Here is a 17,423-nt window from a genome sequence, read left to right on the forward strand (position 1 = left end):
TCTGTGTGTCAAAACAATAGACTTCCTAATTCTGTAAGCAAGAGAAAGGTTGAGAAAAACATGTCTAATTATAACATTTCAAAGTAGAATGAGTATTGAAAGGGAAGTGAAGAAACAAAACATTTACTCTCTGCTGATAACTTCCAATACTAAGAGATTCCTTAAAAAACTATTGTAACTTTTTAAAGAAGATCCATCAATATTTATTGTTAATTATATGTTAAACCCTGTGCTAAAAATCTTAAGAAAAACATAAATTATGTTATTAATCACAATTTTTATTAAGTTTACATTTAAAAATTTAAACAACACATGCATGTTTAATTATACATGAGAAAAATTCACATTGTTTTTACAATTATAGGTATTCTAAAGATTTTGGTTTTTTTCCTTTATGAAATCACACAGCCTCCTTTGAGCTCTTTGAAGGGATTTTTGTCCTCTGGGATACCTTTTACTAGTGGATCTTCCCCAGATCTTTCTTCAACGTAATCCCTTACTGCTTCACAACATTTAGACACCTTAAGAGAAAGAGAAAGAGACAAATTCATTTGGTTTAAAACAGAATACCGCAGATTTTGAGAGTTTATTTATTACAATAATTTTCATGGTGTATCTTTTAAGAATGATTTTTTCTGCTTTCTGAAGTTGCATATGTGCTTTTTAGGACAGAAGAAGAGCCAGCTGCCCCGAGCCTGGCCTGGATATCTCCAGACAAAGGAAACACAGCTGGCCACATTCCAGGGAAGATTCCCAGCAGACCCTGCCTCCAGCCTCAATGGAGACAAGATCCAGGGATCCAAACAGCCTGGTGCACAAGTGAATATTGATTAAATCTTCTTCCTCATTCCAAAAATGTGACTAGTAAAGGTGGAAGATAATGAATAATTTTAAATTCCAGCTTATCATAGGTCTTGGATGCGCAGAAGTACATATATGTACTTCACTTTAAACTCTGCAAGGCTTGGCCATGACAGTGCTCTACATGAGCTCTGAGGGGTCAGGAACTTTGGCTGTATCCCAGGCATCCAGAGCAGAGTGTGCACTTAGTACTCAGTAAGTAATTATGTGCTAAACTGAGTCACTTGTGTTTATCAGTTTGCCCCCATCTCACCTGCAACATAATCATGGCTTAGTTAAAAAAAAAAAAAAAAAAAAAAAATCAGGTTTCAGTGTTTTAATGGACTCAACCAGAGTTCAGGCAATGTTCTATAATGTAATTATAAATATGTGTAGTAGTAGTAGTAGGTATATACATATATATGCACATATGGGATCCACTTATTCATGCTTTTTAGCTTAATTTGTTTTGTTTTCAGTTAATGTTTTTCAGGACAGTAATGCAGAAGTACTTCATTTTTGGCAGTCAGTGACCATTTCTTAAGATATTAACCAATTAATTGATTTTTTCAAGTAAAATCTTTATGTCATACATATATTTATATTATGTGTATGAATGTGACTGAATGTTTGTGTCTCCCCAGATTTGTATGTTAAAATCCTGAGCCTCAATGTGAAGGTATTGGAAGATGGAGTCTTAGGGAAGCAATTATAACATGAAGGCAGAGTCCTCACGAATGGGATTAGTGTCCTCATATAAGAGACCCAGAGAGCTAGCTCCCTTGCCCCTTTCCCCAGGAAAGGAGACAGTGAAAAGACAGGACATTCATTGCAGTGTATGAACTAGGGAGATCTTGGCATTACCATGTTCCAGAACTGTGAGACAAGATTTCTGTTGTTTATAAGCCACCCAGTACATGATATTCTGTTCCAGCAGCCTCAACAGACTAAGACAAATGGGGATATTTGCGTGTATGGGGGGAGTGCATATGTGGGGGTGGTAGGTGTGTGTTTATCTCTAGAGCGAGAAAGAGAGAAGGTTCTTGCAGTCTGATATTAAATCACTTTGACTTCTAATAGCTGGGAGATGTTGAGTAATGGAAAAAAGGAACCACCAAAACTTTATTTTCCTCAAATTATAAAGATAAGAACTTTAAGTCAACGAGTGTTTTCCAAGCTTTTGTGCTGGCTATGGATTCAATTTTATCATTATAGAAAAACATGTGTTGCCTGTATGGAAAGGGCAACAGGGGAATTTGAGGTGATTATAAGCATAGAACAAGCTAAAATCCTAATTTTGATTGGGACTAAGAATTTTGAGCAAGGTATGAAAAGAATACAAACTCCCTTTTCACTTTGTCCTGATAAAACGATATATTCTTAACAAACATAAGATACGCTGCTATCACTTGTGGAGGAGTTTAAGTTCTGCTAACTTTCTTAAAACAAAGAAATCTAAAGTACAGATCTGCATTTTCCAAGCTTTAGTCACTATTCGTTTGGTGGAAAATTAATTACTTTGCCATTTGTGCCCCTTCTAGTGGCAGAGAACTCTTGGTAATCATTTCCAAGAGTTCTCAGAGGCTTTTGGAAGAAACCAGCGAGTTTTTGTGCCAGAACTCATCTTTATTTGCAAAAGAAGAATAGAATGTACTCATTCATTACCACCCAGGACAGTGCTGGAGAGGATGAAGTCATAATTTAAAGATGTCAACAACATCAAAATATTGCATGTAAAGAGAATTTTAAAAAGTACAAACAAAATGCTATAATGCATCGTTTCATTTTAATGCTTCACTAAAATGTGGTCTTTTGTCTTGAATTTTCCTCTCTTTTTTTTCTTTCCCTCCTTTCCTCTCTCTTTCTGTTCTTTACTTCCCCTCTTCCTTCCTTCCTTTCTCCTCCCTCCCTCTTACTTTTCTTTCTGTTTCTTTTTATTTTTAACAACTCTTCTAAAATGTTAGGTATTATTGATTTTGAAGAAATAAATTTTGAGGAGATATAAGAAAAGAATGCATCTTATGAAATGTTACAATGAAGCCTACTGTTGACCTTTGACTATAAGTTTAAAGTGTATTAAAATCTGTAATGGACAGTTAAGGGAATTAACCAGAGCTCACCAAACAGATTTCAGTATAGATTTTTTGTCTTTATCAAATGAACTTAAAGAACAAGTTACAGTTTGAGTGGAGAGTCTGCCATTGTTGCTTCACATCTGGTTGTGGCTGTTTACATTCCTTTGTTGAGCCTACATCTTCATAAGCCTACACCTTCACTTTAGCATGTAAATGTTGAACACTTCTGCTTCCTGGTCAAGACAGAATCAGAGGCCCTTGATATGGACAACTTGTCTGTTTTCATTTTCCATGACTATACTGCCTCGTCTTAATTTATAAGCAAAACCTGGAAAACCTACCAAAATAAATATTTTGCAGTTTATCTGGAAATAATATAGAAGATATTGCTGTTACTTTGGGTGAAGAAAATCAATTCTGCACAGTTTACTTCAATCTAAATAAAATGTGAATTTAGTTTAAAAAAATGTTTTTTTAGTTTAGTGGTCATACAAAAAACAGGCTAAAGAAGGGCTGGCCTTGACGTAGGGAAAATAGTTTTTTAACCCCTTGACCTAGAGTCTAAATCAAGACATAATTTTGGTTACTTTCTTAATCTCTAATGAACTTTTGAATGAATAGTTTGTTTTTAAGTACACTGAGCTGTTTTGGTATGTAATAGATAAAACAGCAAGAACAGTCAATGTTTTATAACTGGGCATTCCCACAGCATCTCTTGCTTAAAATAAAATTCTAAAGAGAGCAGCAACTTACCAGCATCCTTTCCAGTGCCAGTTCCTTCTTGAGTTGGTCAACCTCCATCTTCAATTTGTCCTTTTCTGACAGGTCCTCAATATTGATCACTGGCATCTTTTGCCTGCTGTGAAAGTAGAGTGTTAGCTCATACACCTGAATTTTGCTGGACTCCCTTCAATCCAGTCTTAGCTCTTCCCTCGGCTCTTAACTTACTAAGTGAACTGCTCTTGGTTTTATTTTAAATTTCCTAAGACAGTCAATTTCTTGCGAGCTCTCTCCGAACAACTCTAGCACTGCATACTAGCCTTGGGTTTTAAAGCTTCTCTATAATCTTCACTAATATGATTAAAGCAAGCATTTGACTCACACACCTGCTAGCAGGTTTGTAGGAGGGGTCCATTTAGTTAGCATATAATCCAACATACTTAAGGTTTCTCCTTTCCCCGTCTTTTGCACTTTGTGAACTTTGGGATTTTCAACTCTCAACTCTGGTGTCAAAACCCTCCACTCCATAATTTATGCCATTTAACTTAGTTTGAGGTCATTTTGAGGACTACTGATTAATCCCCTAAATGGCTACAGTATTTAATCTGGTATTAAAAGAGAAGTATCTAAAAAGTGTCAGTATAAATTTATTATAATTAATGGACTGAAATGTGAACCAACAGAATGAAATTAAACAATCTTAATCATAAATAAAACAGTGTATTACTTAAAAGTGTTTCTCCACACAATACCTGGAATTTGTATGTAGCTGTCACAATGAATTGAGTAACAATGATTGGCAGATGTAACAGGTTAAAGGGAACACAGGGAGTCTGATCTACCAATGCACATCACATAAGAAGAAAAGACTCTTCTGACTTCTTTGTGCTCTCTTTTCCTCCACTAAACCAACATGTAATGGGGAAGATGCTTCCTAGCCTGGTACTCCTATGAAATTGTCTGGAAAGAATTTCACTGGCATCATGCTTAAATTTTTCCTTCTCTGTTTTCTCTTTTTCCATTTTGTCTCATTAGTTTTATTATTATAAGGAAGTATTTTTTGAAAGTACACATATTCAGGTCACATGCCATTTCAGAAATCATGACATTGATAGTCTGCGTGAAAATACTCTGCTAATAATATATCAGTAATGAACTTATTTCCTTGTATTGATACAGTGTTTTCATTTCCAGAATCTTTAAGGAAATACTATTTCCCTTCCCAGTCTCATAATATCCTTTTCCTCTTTGGGAAAGAAGTAGTTTAGGATATTTTGGGGGCTAAATGTCTGCATAAGCCAGCAAAGATAGAAAAGAGCACCCTTTGGGCACCCGAGCCCCGTGTTTCATGTATCCTTTTGTTTTTGGTATTCTGTTCTTTAAGAAACAATCTGACAACAAAAAGATCATTTCTTCCTATGCAATAATTGTCTGATATTTAATAGACATTCTCAAATTTATTCTTCCTTCTCACCCAATTTCAGGCTATATATAAAACATCACAAGTACTTCTGCTAGTTTTATCTGCTTATTTTGTCCTTTGTACAACTTTTCTCCACATTGGAAAACTTTTCAGACCTCACACTGCAGTGTGTGTAAGAATTTCCATGTGTATAGTAATCATAGTGTATTTCTAATGCCTAAACAAGAGAGGCCATTTCTTGTTAAAACATGAGCCCAGTCAAAGAGTTTTTGACTTAGCAGATCTGGGAGATTTCTTTTTCTCTATTCCAGGAAGCCTTACTGTATGATTGCCAAAAAAAAAAAAAAAAAAAAAAAAAAAAACAAAACCCAAGTTATTCACTTGCTAGTTCTGTGGCCTTGATCACTTGATCAAATTATCTAACCTGGCTGTGCCTCTGTTTACCTGAAAATAGGAGCAATACTATGTTGTTGCTGTTTTTGTACTGTGCATTGAACCCAGGGGCACTTTAACCACTGAGCTACATCCTTATCCCTTTTTATTTATTTATTTTATTTTGAGACATGATCTCCTTAAGTTGCTGAGGTTTTCACTAAGTTGCTGAATCTGGCCTCAAACTTCCAGTCCTCTTGCCTCACCTCCAGAGTTGCTGGGATTAGAGGTATGTGCCACCAAGCCCATCTTGCAGATATTCTATTCTTAAAAAAAAAAAAAAAATCTTTCCAGGTTGAGGTACCCATTCTCTAGCAGCTGCAGGTATTACTACAATAGGCAGACCTTCTGTGCAAGTTGTCTCTTGACTGACTGGAATAATTTCACCTGGTAACACCTGGAAGACTGTGTTCCTATCTGTTCCTGAGGGTGATCAGCTTATAGCAAATGGCTGGCTGAATCTAACAGCTTTGGCCTTTGCTTCTTGGCTGAAAATCTTGATTGTAATTAAGAAATTACCAGAGTTCCAGAATTTCGGATAATACTTGATTTTGAGATCAAATTCTTGTATAATTTCTGCCCATCCAGTTTTCCTCACTGCTTCAGAGATTTTTCCTTGAGTGCTTACCCTCAATAAACCATCTGGGTAAGAATCCCTGTCTTAAGTTTTGCTTCTAGAAAACCCAGTCTGAAATAATAAACTGTTAGTAGAGAGGCCATACATTTCATAACTTCTGTGTCCTCACTTCTACCTACTATTCTGGATATTGTCAGGTATACAGAACAGAATCAGCAAGTGGTGATACGGTTATCTAACCTGTCATAATATTCACCTAGATATTTTAAAAAACCCTGCAAATTGTCTAACTTCATCGTATTAACAAGTCATCTCTCAACTCTAAAATTCTGTGATTTGCCATGTTTAATAACATTTGATCTCAAAAAAATGATCATTTCATTTTGAGGAAGACTCTAGGAAGCTTGCCAAGCTCGATTCCACAGTTCTTGTATGAAAAAACTCAAAGAGTAGAGCACAATTTTCACTTCCTTCAAAGACACCTGGCTGCACAAGGGCGGACAGTGGACATTGTCTGCATGGAGACAATTATATACAGTTATATACATGTATATATACAGTTATATTAGAGTCAAAGGATCAAATTCAGATATAATGTCATCTCCTTTACTGTCTATTGTGTTTTTCAGATGAGGCAAAGGTGGCATAGAGAGTTTAAGAGTTCGATGTCACCCAATGACAGGCAGTAAGTTGAGCTTACCACATCAGGTATTTGATTTCTGTTTTGGGGTGTTTTCCATTTCAGTGCACTTCTCTCAAACCATGTTAAAGGAGAGGAACTGGTTTTCACACAATTCCACAGAATTACATACAAAATTCAGAGTTGACAATAAACACGACTAAATTCTATCCCTTTCCCTTGTATTCCCTTCATGGGAAATCTTAAAAGGAGCTAGATAAGATTACTGATCCAACTACTAACCATGCTCAATCCACCAGAAGACCCGTAGCCCAATAAGCTTACCCAGGGGGGAAAAATACCCATTAAGAAGTATATGTTTTACCTTTTCTTTACTTTTACCTTTTCTTTCATCTTGCACTACCATTAGAGGATCCAGGGTTCCCCAAAAGCAAAGCAGAGAGGAGGGGGAGGAAGAATCTCAGAGCTGCACGCCATTCATAGAAGTTCTCAATGGGAGCAATACTGCCCCCTACAGGAGATTTTTGAAAATAAGTCAGGTTACTGTGGTTTTTAATGGTTTTTGTGGGTGTAAATGCTGGATGTCAGATATCTTGCATTTCCCAAAACCTGGATGCATAAGTTGAACTCTTCCACATCCAACATGACTGTCAAACGTCATGTCAAACATCTACATAGACAAAAAAATTATAGTTATTTAAGCTTGAACCTAGCTTTGTTTTAGATAAAAACATAAAATGTATTTCATGGTTGTTATATACACTGAATTTTACAATAATGAAAATATTTACTAAATAAATTAGAGATCGTGCACAAATAATTGTCTGCAGAAATTGTTTACATTGTTTCCAGAAAATCATATCACTTACTGCAACTGTGAGCACGGTATATATGTCAGTTGGTATTCTTAGCTGCTGCGTCCTTGGTGATTCTAAACATTAGAAACATCTGACCACTTTATTATGCGCAGTCATGATGAAGATTTTCATTTTCATTCTTTACAATTTGCTGATTTAAAAAAATTCCCTAATTACAATCCAGGCACCATATTGATGGTTTTAAATGGACCACTGTGAAATATTTCTTACACAAACCAGGCTCTGGGTTAGATGAGATTCATGGTCATAGAGCCCCAGAAGAGAGAGAGAAAACACACATTGTCTTGAATCTTCTTGGTCTTAAATACCAGGATGAGTTCTTACTAGCCAAATATGGCCAACAATGGTAATATCTATTTAAAGGTTTGCCAAGGGGGCAGCTTCTTATTGGGAAATGGAAGCTAAACAGCATAGTTCATGATGCAACTTCTGTAAACACATAGTATTTTTTATGCATACACTTCATAAATTGATTGTTTACAAACAGTTTACATTGACCATGTATAGAAAAGAAAGGCAGATGCACTTAGCAATGCAAGCAAGTCCTGCTGGCTGCGAACAAAGGGCAGGGGCTTCCTTTGGTGCACCATGCATTTGTGATTTATTTTTTCAAAATTTGTTTTGAACATTTTGGGAGGATAGAACTATATAGGGTGGGTTAAGGGTCTCTTAGTATCTTTCAAAGTTTCCATTAAGTTTCTTGTGAATTTAGTTTAGAATTAAAGTGAGCTGAAGAAAGGCTCAAAAGCTGCCAGTTTTTACATATTACACTTCAGTGTGCAACTGAAGGGACTAGACTGAAGATAAGTCATTCAAGTTATTGCTCAAAAGTCCTTTGTTTTATACAGAGGATTAATCACCTGTTGAAATAGAAATATTGCCAGCACATTCCAAATATTTGATTTGTAAACACTCAGTTTGACACAAATTCTTCATAAACAATTCCATTATATTAATTTTGAAATCATATGGATATAACTTTCTTTATACTATTCTTTTCCATCCTAATATTCTACTTAGGACTACAAAAGATTAACAGTTAACATTTTGTTCATTCATCCAACAAATATGTAGTGAGCACCTAGTACATGGCAGACACAGTTATACAGTTCTAGATGGTTGGGAGTAGGAGAGGGGGAAGAAACAAGCAAACAAACAAAAAAAATCTTATTCTAGTGAGGAAGATAAACAATAACAATATACAAAAGTAAATCATACCTCATTTAAATTGGAATAACTGCTAAGGAGAAATGTAAATCAGGAAAAGAGTAAGAACAGTAGTGTTAGAAATGTTTCTCCTATAAAGGCAGGAGGACTGCAAGTTCAAGGTCAGCCTCAGTAACTTAGTGAGGCCCTAAGCAACATAGTGAAACCCTGACTCAAAAAAAAAAAAAAAAAAAAAAGAGCTGAGATGTGACTCAGGGGTTGAGTGCCCCTGGGTTCAATCCCTGATGCCAAAAAGAAAAAAAATGTTTCAATTACATAGGGTGGTTATGGAGGCCTCTCTGAGATAATGGTACTGGAGGGAAGACCTGAGGGAGTGGGTTATTCAGGTATCTAAGAGATGTTCATTCCAGGGCACAGCAAGTGCAGGGTAGCAGTAGGCAGGTATGAAACTGGGGATCCCAGTGATTACAAGGGAGAGCAGTACATGAAGTCAGTGCCTATGGGGCTCTTATAGGCTGCTGTGAAGATGTGCTGTGTTCTGAGTGACTTGGGAACATTGGAGGGTTTTCAGTAACATGGTGACATTATCTGTCGCATATTTTGGCTGGGTCATTCTGGCAGCTAACAGGAGATTAGATCATAAGAGGCCAAGGGTGGCAGGGAGAAGCAACTGCAATAATTGAGGGGAGATAGGATGACAGGTAAAACCAGAATGTTAGGAGTGGATTCAGGGACAGGAGGCAAGATCCTAGATATATTTTTAAAGTAAATATAATAGGATATGCTGACAGATCAAATGCTGAGTGAAAAAGAAAGTGAAAAGGGAAAAACAAATCTGATTTTTTTTTTTTTCTCAGCCTGAGCAACAAAGAAGACATTTGCTATTTTCTGGGATCAGGAAGTCTCTGAAAAGGGAACACCAAGTTTGAAACAACTATTAGTCATTCATTTCAATAAGCAGTCTTGAGTTTGGGGGACAGGCCAGAGTCCAGGGGAGAGCCGTAAAAGTTTGAGTTCTAAGGATTAAATGAGATGCTATAGCTCATTATATTTGCCCCCTTACCATCTGCCAGCACTCTGCTGAATACTCACATGCAATGCATGTATATCCGGGTATCTTCTTTATCATCTCATTTTTTCTTTCTGTCTTTCTATTTGGGCTGATCCAATGAGAGCAGCTAACAGTATTTGTTATTCAGCAAATATTTACCAAGTAATTACCAAGGATCAAGCACTCTTCTGATTCCCTTGGGGTTGAAACAGCAAAACAAAATCAGCTTTCTTAGCTCCTGTTGTCTCCTCAGCTCCAGTGAAGATCAGGCAATGAGAATTTGATTCAGGGAGAAGGGCTCAGCAGAGGGAATGGCTCACACCAGGGTCTGAGGTGGGAGCCAGCTGATTGATCTAGGAGATTAGAAAACACAGTAAAATCACATAAGAGTGAATGAAGGGAGACAGTATAGGATCACAAAGAGCCTTGTAGACCATGGTGAGGGATAAAATGAGAAACTACTGAAGAGCTGTGATTTTATTTTGCAAGAGTAGGGCATTGTGAAGTGGTCTGATATATAAAAATGACTCTGACTGCTGTGTGGGGGTTGAGTGGGGAACAAGTGAAATTAGAGTTTCAGTAAGAACCTAACATAAGAACCTAAACTAGTGGTCTCTTAAGAGCTGACAGATTTAAATTTCAATGGTTACTTGCCATGGCTATAAAATATTCATAGATTAAAAATACGACTTGGAAGTGGAACTGATGGGACCATTAATGGATTTGATGAAGACAGGATGGAGGTGTGAAGAGTACTGAAAGAGTTTTGGCCTTGAGATTCTAGTGTATAAGTGTCATTTATCAGAAAAGAGAAAGATTGGGGATGTATAAGCAAGACCAGCTTAGGAAATATAATGCTGGAGATATCTACTAGACATCAAGTGGAGATGTTAAGGAGAAGTTAATTAAATTCAGAGGAGAGAAGAGATCAAAGGAGACACAATTTTATGTTTTTGTAGATGTATGTGCGTGTAAAGTTGATACTTCTAGTTTTTCAAGATCACATCAAAAGAAGAGTACATTTAGAGGCGAGTTCTCAAGATTGAGCCTTGGAGTCATCCCAATTTTTAATGTTTAGCCAGAGGAAAGGGACAGATGAATTGAGAAACTGTAGTCAGTTCAGGAGGGGAAAACCAGAAGAATGGGTTATCATGAAGACTAAAGGAAAACGTTTCAGGAATGAGGAAGAATTTGAAATTGCCAGTCACAAGTGATAAGTTGGACAAAATGCAGATGGAAATTGTGGTCTTGAGTGACCTTAGTGACAGCTGCTCTGCAGGGGTGTACATGTACTCAGCAGTACTGTAGTATGTGGCAATTTAATGGTTGTCCTTGAGAGGCATTTCCTGTTCTTTCTCTTCCCAATATGGAAGTTTAATTAGAAGAGAAAGTGGGAGAAAGAGCAGATAAGAAGTGGAGGTGGGTAGTGACAGAACAATTTTCATTAAGTTTGGTGAAAAAGCAAGCAGTGAAATACAACTCGAATGGAAAAGGGCCATAGAGTCATGGAACTTTAAGTTTGGGTTGAAAATACATCAGAGAGCACTACAAATGGAAACTCTTAAAGCCTGGGGTGAGTGCCTAAGGGTTAGAGAGGGGTGGAGCTGATTTTGTAGGAATAAGGAGAATGAAGTCCTTGAAAGGGCAAGAAGAGAAAGGACCCACAGCAATGGCTGTGGGTTTGGTTTCTGACTGACCAGAGTATTACTTCCATTGTAAGAGAAAGGAAGATAGGGAACACGGGAGATTCAGTTGGACAGCTCACACTTCCCTGGCTGGGAGGTATGTGTGGTCCAGGCCAGCGTATGCAACTCTCTTCTGATACAGAAGACTCAGTTAACTAAGTTTTACCTCAGTTAACAGTCAATAAGATAAAAAGGTAATGGTGAGGGTCCAAGGAGATGACTATCCCTTTCAAACTGCATCTACTGCCTCCTGTACCCTGAATGGCAGCTTGTTCCTCCTGTTTGATTTAAGATACAAAAGCTTTTCCACATAAAACTGGAACAAATAGACAATTGAAGGGCATGTGGTACTTCAGTAATTAATGCATAACTAATGTCAGATTTTGGCTCTCCTATAAAAATGAAAATTCTTTTTGCAAGAAAAAGGTGTCTCTACATTTGAAAGGTCAAGGTCTATTAATTCATGCTAAATATAACCCTGAAAATGAGGACTTCTGTGATTAGCTCTCTCAATCCTCTAATCTGATTATCAATTTTTGGCAGATGTTCCTCTTAGAGCGTTACAGCAACATATTTGCATTGTAGCTGTCTGTTTTCTCTTGAATGAATTATAAACCTCATGTTTGGTTAAAAATGAGATCTGAGATATGGCTGTCCAGTTACTGAACCAGGGTCCTGAACACTTCATACAGATTAAGCAAACCTAATCCCTAAATCCAAAATCCAAAATGCTCTAAAATCCAAAACTTTTTGAGCATTTACATGATATCACAAGTGGAAAATTCCATACCTGACCTGTTATTGATCATAATCAAAATGCAAATGCACTAAAAATATTACATATAATTACCTTCTGGCTATGTAATAAGGTGTATACTAAACATAAATGAATCTGTGTTTAGACTTGGGTCCCACCCCCAAGATATTTTATTATGTGTATGCAAAATTCTAAAATAAGCAAAATCCCAAATTCAAAACACTTCTTGTCTCAAGCATTTGAGATAAGGAATACTCAGCCTGTCTATGATAAGCCTGACTTCAGCTTTTAGAAATACAAAAGAAAAGGATGTGCATACAGTGAGTGAGACCAGGGATCAGGACTCAGACTGCCTGTGCTGGCTATGTAATGTGGGGAAAGTCACATATTTATTTGAAGCTTTGGTTAACTTATCAGAGAGTAAGGAGAATGAAGAATTGTCCTCAAGTGGTTATGGTTGGGGAGACACACTGAGCTAAGGAAGGCAAGGTACAATGCAAACTCTCAATAAACATTATAGTGTTCCTCACTATTGCTACTGCTGTTGAGCTTCCCACAATTAGAGAGAAATTTCTCTTTCCCCATTCTTCATCTGCCACTCTCCAGTAGCTTGACAAGCTGGGTGGCAGTTTTGAGTAGACAGGAGGCTGTGGAAAGTCTTGGATAAAATGGTCAAAAATTGGTCCCATCTTTCTGGGTGTCATAAAGAATTAAAAATTTGCCTCATTAAGTGAGAGAAAAGGTGGTCTACATCCTGAGTAGGCATTTGAAGGAACACACACTCAGGAAACAGAGAAAAGGGGTTTCTATCATTCTGAACTTCTAAGAAGGCAATGTTCTGAGAGAGCCATAGCACCTAAAATGACCAAGCAAAGCACCTAGCTGATTACAGAATGAGTTTCTGCATGCCATGGACACAGAAGAGGTAGTGTCAGGTATGTCTGTATGCATTGGATTTATTTTGAATGTACACGTCCTCCTCTGTGAGCCCACAAACCCTGGAACATATTTTTAATATTGTAATAAAAACACTAGATCGTAACTGGGTTATATAGAGTTTGTTTGTTTATCCTACTATGCTATGAAACCCCTAATGTGTTTATCTTTGTATCCTAAATATGTAGCACGAGTCCGGCACATTTTAATTATTTAATCAACTTACTTTTTAAATAGGTTAATGAATGAATAATGACAGCCGGAAGTACACTGTATCTTCCATTATCTCTAGAGAGAACAGGAAGGCAAACATTCCTCATAGAGACTGTCCCATCCTTTGGTGTGGCTCCTTTATTACACAATACTCTCAAATACACTCTGTGTCGGACAGAGGGCGCATTAGAGTCAACGCTTCTTATTGGGCCCAACTGCTAGAAATATGCCTAGTTAGTAAAGGAGTTGCCCAAACTTTAACAAAACCCTCCTGTTTATCTCTCAGAGGAGACTACCTTTCTTAGTAGATGTGTGAATTCCTCTTAGTGCCAGCCAGACTCATTTCAGGTTTTATTTTGATAGGGCTTAGACTACCAGGCAGCAAGAACTGTGTGTTTATTAAGGAGTTGCCAACGTTACTCCTTCAATGACTGTTATATAAGATGTATCCCCAAATCACTGCGCTCAATTAATTCTCATATACCAGACATGCCACATCTCCCTAAGGTGTCTGCAGAGAGAAAAACCATCTGCTTCAGTCCTGTCTATAAATTCTTCATGGCCTGTGAAACCTGTGGGGATCTCAGAGGACAGGGGATCTTACTGAAGCTTGGAAATTCTATGGGCCAGTGTGATCCAGATGAACTTCAGATTCATTTGTTTGGGGGCAGAAGATGGAAGAGAGATTAGAGTCAAAATCTGATGTCCGGAGATGCTCCTGACTCACTCCACAGTGAGTGCATGCTTTTTAATTCTAGTGGCATTCTACTCTAAGGTTTTGGTACAGTAGGAAGAGCCGAGACCTTGGTGTGTTAGAAAGATCATAGGAACGAGAACCAAGAACTGTGGGTTCTGGTCTCAACTCTGTTGATAACCACATTAAGTAAACATGACCAGATATTTTGTCATTCTTGGTTCAGTTTATACCCCTGTAAAATGAACACACTTAAAATTTCTTTCAGCATTTGACATTCACAATATAAGAACTCCATACCTTAAATTTTATCGAATTTTAAACTATTTCAAGCTTCTCTCTTTAGCCAGGGCCATTGTAACTGTCAGTTGGTATGGTAATAACAAGTCAATCTGGATGACTGTTTTCACGGTTCCCTCTCAGTCTGGCATTTCCTGTTGACTTTGGACAAAGGAAATATTCCCCTCAGGCTTGTGGCAATCTTTTGGTCTAGATATGCGTGTAAGGACATGGAGACATGACATCCCTCTGAAAGTCATGGAAGTCACTTTGCTCCTCCCAGATAGTCCTCAGTGTAAATTCAGTGATGGTAGAGTAATTCCCAGAATTTAGACCCCTTTTACACTAGAAGATGTCTTTCTCATGGACACAAAAATACTCAAGTCTACCTCTATTAAAAGGAGTAATTTCCTTAGTGCTAACCTGGCCTGACAATCGCAATCTTCTAACTACCCCTCTTGTTCAATTCTCCTTCCTCCTCTGGTGGCCACAGAGTCATTAAAGATGCACCTGTTTGACACAGAAAAACGAAAGGACTCTAAGTTTCTAAAGTGCCTCTCTGAGCACTGAGCTTAACCTGTGCCCATCCACTATTTCGAAGAAGCACGAGGCCTGCTCTGTCCTACTCCCGTTCCTAACCAATAGGTCACACCATAGCCTACAGTGCACTGAGTATTCTGTTCTGCCTGAGGGCACTCTGAAGCTCATTCTCATAGAAGAAACTACCATAAAGTGATGACTGGTTGGTGTAACCCCTTCCAGGCAGAAGGGTGGCCTGTGAGCTTCACCAAGAAGAGGCTACAGGTTTCGGTCCCACAAGTCCAGTTCAATTTAGAATCAATGTGCCATCTTAAAATTGTGCCAGGCCTTCCAGTGGGAACTAGGATAGGGAATGATTTGGATGACTTTATGCCATGGTGTAAGAGACTGAAACAATGTCTTTGGATACTTAGGCACTTTCCATTTAATCCTCATAACATCTGTGTGGTAGAGTGATTATGTCTTTTTTTTTTTTTTTTAAATAGAGAACAAAACTGAAACGCTGAGAGTTTAACTTGTTCCAAAGAGCAAGGAATAAAATTCAGGTCTCCTCTGACTCTCAAGTCTATTTCTCCAACACAACATGCAATTTCCCAAAATATCTGCCTTGATTCAAAAGACTTGTTTTTTTAAATATGAGCAGTACATGATCAAAAAATGTCCAGTAGCTGAGAACAAAGAAAAGAAATGGCAATAGTCAACACCAAGTAACAACTCTGCTAGTATTAATCTTTGAATCCTATTTATGTCTGTTTTGGAGATACGTTTTGTTATATTCAAGCAATGGGAACAGGTAAGTTTGAAGTTAACTTTTCTTCTGAATATGATCACTGCTAAATGTCTGCTAAAATCTACCTCCTCTAATAGTATTTGGAAGGTACTGGGAAGGCCTAATCTGATTCTTGTCCTTCCAAAATTGGCTGCCTCAGTGGATGATGCTCTGGTGGCTCTGGAGAATTGACTCCATCCATCTCTACCTGACTCTGTATTCACTGATCCTGCAGTGAGAGCTTCAAATTGACCATAGTGAGAGCATTACACCATGGAAACCATACAAACCCCCTTTCCCCCACTCCTTTAGAGTTTGTAGTTAGGAATTTATTCTAATAACTCATTCTTTTTTATTTATTTATTTATTTATTTATTTTATTGTAAACAAATGCCCTTCAATTGACTATCATTCTTAATCACAGATATCTGGTAATCTAAAGTGACAGCATTTCCAGACCAGGTTAGTCTTCTTAAGAATATGATTCTACAGTATGATGTCAGGGCTGTTGAAAACTGACACAAAGGACATAATGTGCAAAATCCAGGCCACTGACCCACTATGAGCAAGTGTCCTGTGCTTTGCAGGGTTTTCCAGAAATGTGGAAAATAACTTCTTTCAACTCCCTCCAGCATCTCCAAGAAAAGTCAGGAATAATTATTAACTACAGAATGTCAAATAAAACAATAGGGAAAGGGGAGGAAGGGAAGACACATTCTTCAAGAGAAACCTTTAAACTGCCTTCCAAAAATATCTTCTGTATTTCATTTAACATCTCAATATGGATTTTTTTGTTTGCATAAACAAAAAGCCGGTTACAGGTTTATATATCAAAGGAGCAATGAACTTTAATAGATGTAGTGACATTAGGCAATAACTAGGAAGGGGCTGATCTGGTCAATGCCTCAGAATCCTTCAAAAGGACTTCTCTGGACTTTCATGCTCCTTTCCAAAAACATAGCTCTGACTCTTATTCATGTCTGATGGGGATGTAAAACAATGCAACCACTTCAGAAAACTGTGACAGTTTCTAATATTTCTAAGTATTCTCTTCAGAGTAATAAAAATTGCATATCCACACACTTTACTTCATAGCCCTAAACTAGAAAAACAGTTCATTCGTGGTATATAATCAATAACATGATATTTGTGGTATATCCTTATATCAGATTAAAAGGAATGAATTGTTGACACAGTTACATGGGTGCAAAATAGTTGAGCAAAAGTAATGCAGAATGGTACATACTTTCTGATTCCATTTCTATGAAATTCAAGAACAGGCAAAACTAATATATGGTGATAGAAATCAGAAGTGGTTGCTCCTGGCCTGGGGATGGAAGGATTGACTCTGGGAAAGGTATGAGAAAACTTTCTGGGGTGAGGGAAATGTTCTAATTCTTGATTGGAGTCGTGGATACACAGTCGTGAAAACATTCAAACACTTAAGATACAGGATAAGGCTTTTCTTAAATGTATATTAGAATTCAACTGAAAAACAGATATAAATACACATAAATTTTGAGTCTAATCTACAGAGTCCATTGTACCTCTCTGGTCACACCGGTGACTCGTGACTCACACTTTCTCTCAGCCCTTCTCAGACGTGCACGCCATGCTCTCTAGATGTGGATTCAAGGCTTCCTCGATGCTGCAAATTGGAGTATTGAGCAATCACTCGAAGGTCATTTCCCTTCAGCTTTCCGATGTCCCTCAAGGCACTCTCGGGGCATCCCCATCTGGCCACAGG

At 37.6% G+C, this 17,423-nt stretch overlaps 1 protein-coding gene across 3 annotated transcripts; it reads right to left on the reverse strand.

Moving 5' to 3' along the window:
- Nucleotides 1-340: 340 nt before the first annotated feature.
- Nucleotides 341-17,405, reverse strand: GNGT1 (G protein subunit gamma transducin 1). Of its 3 annotated transcripts, none has more exons than XM_079150696.1 (5): nt 17,256-17,405; nt 9,845-10,156; nt 7,089-7,377; nt 3,669-3,771; nt 341-521 (listed from the first exon to the last, which is right to left on the reverse strand). In XM_079150696.1, exons 4-5 carry the CDS (start codon nt 3,762-3,764, stop codon nt 393-395), a joined length of 225 nt encoding a protein of 74 aa, XP_079006822.1. In that variant the 5' UTR covers nt 3,765-3,771; nt 7,089-7,377; nt 9,845-10,156; nt 17,256-17,405; the 3' UTR covers nt 341-392. The 3 variants fall into 3 exon arrangements, with proteins under 3 accessions (XP_079006822.1, XP_079006821.1, XP_079006820.1); XM_079150695.1 differs by having other exon boundaries at nt 3,669-3,774; XM_079150694.1 differs by having other exon boundaries at nt 3,669-3,774; nt 7,072-7,377.
- Nucleotides 17,406-17,423: the final 18 nt, after the last annotated feature.

This window comes from Sciurus vulgaris, assembly GCF_902686455.1.
Source record: "Sciurus vulgaris genome assembly, chromosome: 8".
NCBI classification, from domain to species: Eukaryota; Metazoa; Chordata; class Mammalia; order Rodentia; family Sciuridae; genus Sciurus; species Sciurus vulgaris.